The following is a 4,866-nucleotide window of genomic DNA, read 5'->3' on the forward strand; positions in this document are numbered from 1 at the left end:
ACTGACGTTTTGCTTTATTCCTCCCCATCGGGCATGACAGGGGGTCTTCCTTCCAGTCACCTTGTCTTTCTCCACCTGCAGGTACCCCAGAGCGATCCTCCTTCGTTGACTCCGAGGGGATGCAGCAGCAATTCATGTTTTGAAGTGCTTTAAACGGTTCAAAACGTGAGGCGCTGCTATACCCCCTTGCGAGGAAGTAGGAAGGTGGGGTTCTGCTAGACGTGCGTGCGTTCCCACGGAGCACCGGCTCCCCAGGCCAGCTTTGGAACAGGTAGGTGAGCGGAGGCTTGCATCTCTCTTCCTCTTCCCTCGGCGCCCTTTCACCTCCCACGAGGCTCCGCCAGAATCCGAGGAGAGCGCTACTGTTCACCAGGGGGCTGGGGGCTGGGGATGGTCCGGGTCACGCGCGAGCGCCGAGAAGGGGGTTGCCGTGCAGCACTCAGCCGTGCCCTAGCAGCGGGAACAGTACTGCAGTGGGCGATCGGTGATCTGGAGTATTGTTTCTGCTGCCCGGGCAAGGCTGGGACTCCCGCACGGGCCCACCCACCAGGTAAGTCCTAGTCCAGTGCCCGCCTTGTCTGCTCCAGCAGCGAGACCCGGGTGAGGCGCGTTTGTCCTTGGTCCAACCTTTGCCCGCCTTTGAATAGATGTGAAAAAAAAACTGCATTTTAGCACTACTTTGCCTGTCCGGGTAAAATTTAAACGAGGAGGGTGGGGGGAAAACCCTCCTGATCACCTAGACTACCACTCACAGGACAAAAACCGAAGAAAGACTACCTTCAAGTCTCAGCAACTAAATGGTGTGGCGGCGAGGAGGGGAGTAGTTGGAAAAGAAGTAAGGGGACGCCTTAAGGTGACCCATTGCAAGCAGTCTCCAGGCCGCTGTGCGGCTCCTGGTAAATGACTCACGTCCTGCAAGTGGAAAGGACACTGGAGTCCAGGAAAGAGAATGTTCCTGGCCCCTTCTCGACACCTTCCCCACTCTTCTCCCTGTCTCTATCGGGGGAAGCGTTCTGTCGAGATCTGGCGAGGCGCAGAGCCTGGCCCGCCGGTGAATCCCAGGCTGCCGCGTGGAAAGGCGCTGACCTGACTGATCTGAGGCCTGCAGGGAGCCAGGTTACCCGAGGGGGGTGGCTGTGGAATGAGGCTCGGCGTTTCAAGCTGCTTTTTGCCCTATCTCCCAAAATCTGGTACCAGAATTCCACTCTGAAGGCGCTTCCCCAAGGCCACCGCGGTCGCCCCGGGGCCCGCCCACAAGGGATTGCCCCGCTGGCAGGGCACCGGCTGGACAGCTCCTGAGAAAATGGCAGCCCCTGAGCTGCTGATTCTGGGGCCCTGCGTGCCTGCAGAACTCCAGGAACTGTTGCCAATGGACCTCGAAAGCCATCTCCACCCCTCACTGTGCGCCCCCCACGCCCCAGTCTAGGCTAGGAGCTGGAGTGCCGGCCTGGAAACGAGAGGACTCATTCTCTGGCTGAGGTCGCACTTTGCCTGCACTTTTAAAATCACTTTAGGTTTTTGGTTTGATCCAGTGCATGGGCAGGTCAAGGACTCTTGGCAAAGACGGAGAGAGGTGTGGAAACTTTCCCACGCTTTCTGTCATCCTAAAAGAAACCAAAGACGTGAAAACCCCTCTGGTCTGTACGGGCTGCCTGGAACTGTCGTCCCGGGGCCCCTGGAGGAGGAGGAGGAGGTCGGGCTTGGGGAGCCCGGGGCTCCAGGTAGCCCGAGCCGGGGCTCAGGCTGCCGCCGCCCCCACGCGCGCTCTCCCAGACTCCCTCGCGCTGAGGCCGCCGCGGACCCTCGGGCCCCGGGGCGCCGCCACCCGGCTGCTTGGGGCCAGCCCGTTTCCCTGCGGCCGCCGCTGCCCCGCCCCGGCCTCGATCCCGGCCCACGAACCCTGAGAGCTGGCTGGCGGCCGGCCCGGGGCCCCGCAGGCCCGCAATGTCGAGGCCTGAACGGCGAACAGGTTCCCGCACCGCCTGGCTTTGCGCTTGGGGTAGGAAAGGCTCCTCGAGACTGCCCCCGCGCCTCTCATCTCCCTTTCTCCCTGCTCAGGACGGGGCCCCTCGAGCCAGGAGGAGGCCCGGCAGCACCGGCGCCCATCCCACGGGAGCACCGTGCCCGCGGCCCCCCGGCTCCCGCCAGCGAGACCCAGGTGAGAGACCCGGCCGGGTGGGGACTGCAAGTGGCAGAGGGTGGGAGCCACGATCCGGCTTGGCCTCAGGCCCCCCAGAGGCATCGAGCTTGAGGGTGTCCACACAGCCTTCGGACTGCGTAGTGCCCTTTTTCTGACTTAAAAGCAGTCATCTTACACCAGTATTCACACGGTCGAAGTTGCAGTGTGCCTAGATTTTCCTCCAAGGACAAAAATGTGAATAAAGCAATATTTTAGCCAAACATTTCCGTGTCAATTAAGATGGCAATTCGTTCCAGACTATAAATTCTCTTTAACTCTCTAAGGTATTCATTCAAGTTGTTTTTCAACGTTGCTAAATGTGCATCATAATGTGTGGGAGTGTGAAAGGAATCCACTTATAGTCAGCAGATCAATTGATCCAATGTTACCACCTTCAAGGAGGCACCTTTCCATTGTTTTCTCATCTCTTCCCAGCACATGTTATTTGTTAGGAAGCTGCGTGCACACAGCCTTGTATTAAGTTTATTAGACAGATGTGGCCCATAAACTAGGAAAAGTTTAGTCAGGCTCTAAATTTAAAATTCCACATTTCTGTAAGTTGTGGGACAAGATATATAGGTTACATTTATAAGCTAGAATTGAACATAATTTAAAATATTTTAATCACAGGGATATTTTTTGAAGGCATCCAGCATTTCCAGTTAGCAGTAATGACTTTTTTTCCAACAAAGGAACACTGCATCAACACTCTTGGCCCGGATCTGGACACAGAAGACTTCTGTTTCAAGAAAATACAGTCATCTCTCAAATCCTGTAATTTATATGCATTCTAAACTCACTAGGTATTGAAAACCACCCAAATGTCCCACAACATGGGATAAAATATAATCAATCACTCAGTGTAATATTATGCATCCTTTAAAAATGTTATTGGAAAATGTTTTATGATCTGTAAGTCAAAATAACCCTCTCCCACCATTTCTTTCTCCCTGCTGCTCCCTGATACCCATGCTTCTTTGTTCCAATTGGCATGTAAACTTGTTTTCCCCGCCAAATGAGTCAGTCATGATGGGAACATCAATTGATTTGAACAGATGTGTGTCAATGTTACTTGGAAAACTAGATGCCAATAACCACAGCCACAAAAAAAAAAAAAGGCAGTGGTTGCAACTATGTAAAAATTTATGCATGCATACAGACAGTGTCTAAAGTGGAACCCCAAACAGGAAAACAGTCTGATATACTCCAGTGCTGGGACATTAAATGATTGTATGCTGCTTTTGATTTTTATTAATATGAATAACTGTCCAATTAAAAAGACCTACTAAGGACTCTGCAGTGCAAATTATTTTGCTGATTGTTTTTAAAACACCATACCAATCAAATCATCAAGGCAGATGGGGCAGCAGGGGACTGGGTTTGTTCACCCAATCCTGGAACAGGCTCAGGGCAACACTTGGAGAAAAAGTCATCCTACACAGGTGTGAGTTAACTTCTAGGCAGCTTTCCTGAGAAACTGCACAAGATGAAAATAAAAATAGGTCCAAAAAGCATTTGTTTTTAAAACCAATGAAAGTTTATAAATAGGAATTAAAGACTAGAGTTGGGGGCTGTATCCAAGTTGGAGTAAATTTTTAGAGACCTATTTTCCCATCAGCCTACAGTGTAACTTACCCTCATAACCCTAAAACTTGATATGCATTTGTGTTTAGAATGATTACATTACTCCTAAAAGAAAATCGATCTATGCACCAATTATAGTAAATGTGTATCTCCCTGCTATTCTACACCCCAGTTATCCTTCCCATTAGTTACTGCTCAGTAAATGAACAAAAATCTGCTAGCTCTTTCATAATATCTCACCTACCTGCAGCCTTTACCTCCCTCCCCTGCTCCAAAAGTGATCTCTTTGGCAAGTTTAAAAAGACATAGACCCCTGTAGGGATAGTAAATTAAACCATTGGGGAGGAGCCCTGACAAGACCTCCATTTCCAGGCAGCTGCTCAGCTTTGGAGCCCTCCGCTTATGGCAGTGAGCTCTAGAATCTGAGCAGCCAGTAGGAGTCAGTGGCCCTGGCTTGGCCGCTGCTGTTAGTCAAGGAGGTGAGAACAGAGCAGTGTCCTTGAGCTCCGAAGTCTTTGAAGCATGCCTCTCCCAAAGCAGTTCCCGCACTTGTCCACTAACCCAACCTGACCTGCCCTCCAAACCAGACTGTTGCCCCAAGGCTAGACATTGTAAAGTCCTGGTCACAAAAACTGCAATAATCAGAAACATAATAATCCTAACATTTTTCCTTTTTTTAAAAAAAATTGTGGTTTTACATGCTTTTTCAAATGTTTTCACATTTTCTACTTGCAACAACCCCAAGAGATAGGATAAAACATCGAGAAAAGCAATTGCTGACAAGAAGCCTGGGGCTTATGGGGGTTGAGGCTTTTATGGGGGTCTGAGGCTAGTCTGGGGCCTCTTCCTCCTGAGCTCATGTTGTACTTCTTGTTTCATTACCTGTTAATCAGAACGAACTACACAGTAGTGACTAGAGCAGAAAATGGAGTTGAATCTGTTTGTTTAGAAAAATTAGAGGTGAAACTGATTAGTTGTCTGATGAGCTTTTCCTTCTGCCCTGGACAGTTCCTGCTTGAGGCCCATGATTGGCCCCTGGATGGCTAAATAGTGACAATAAATAACCCAGGTGTATACAATAAGTACACACAAACCAAAAAAAA

The 4,866-nt window shown here is 50.4% G+C and overlaps 1 protein-coding gene across 1 annotated transcript; it reads left to right on the top strand.

Annotated features, from left to right (window-relative positions):
- The first annotated feature begins 1,303 nt into the window (after positions 1 to 1,303).
- Positions 1,304 to 3,810, top strand: LOC129564030 (uncharacterized). The gene is made up of 3 exons (XM_055437662.2): positions 1,304 to 1,339; positions 1,427 to 2,158; positions 2,872 to 3,810. The coding sequence occupies exons 1-3, from the start codon at positions 1,304 to 1,306 to the stop codon at positions 2,971 to 2,973; spliced, it is 870 nt and encodes a 289-aa protein (XP_055293637.2). The 3' UTR covers positions 2,974 to 3,810.
- The last annotated feature ends 1,056 nt before the right edge of the window (positions 3,811 to 4,866 follow it).

Source organism: Moschus berezovskii, chromosome X (genome assembly GCF_049115385.1).
Source record: "Moschus berezovskii isolate FMDL1 chromosome X, NW_MosBer_1.0, whole genome shotgun sequence".
NCBI lineage: Eukaryota > Metazoa > Chordata > Mammalia > Artiodactyla > Moschidae > Moschus > Moschus berezovskii.

Bases quoted from the DNA above. Each gene is read 5' to 3' on its own strand.
- LOC129564030 (XM_055437662.2), top strand. From the start codon at position 1,304: ATGGCAGCCCCTGAGCTGCTGATTCTGGGGCCCTGC. The intron at 1,340-1,426 runs GTGCCTGCAGAA...GCCCCAGTCTAG, and splicing joins TGCTGATTCTGGGGCCCTGC to GCTAGGAGCTGGAGTGCCGG. The intron at 2,159-2,871 runs GTGAGAGACCCG...TTTCCAACAAAG, and splicing joins CTCCCGCCAGCGAGACCCAG to GAACACTGCATCAACACTCT.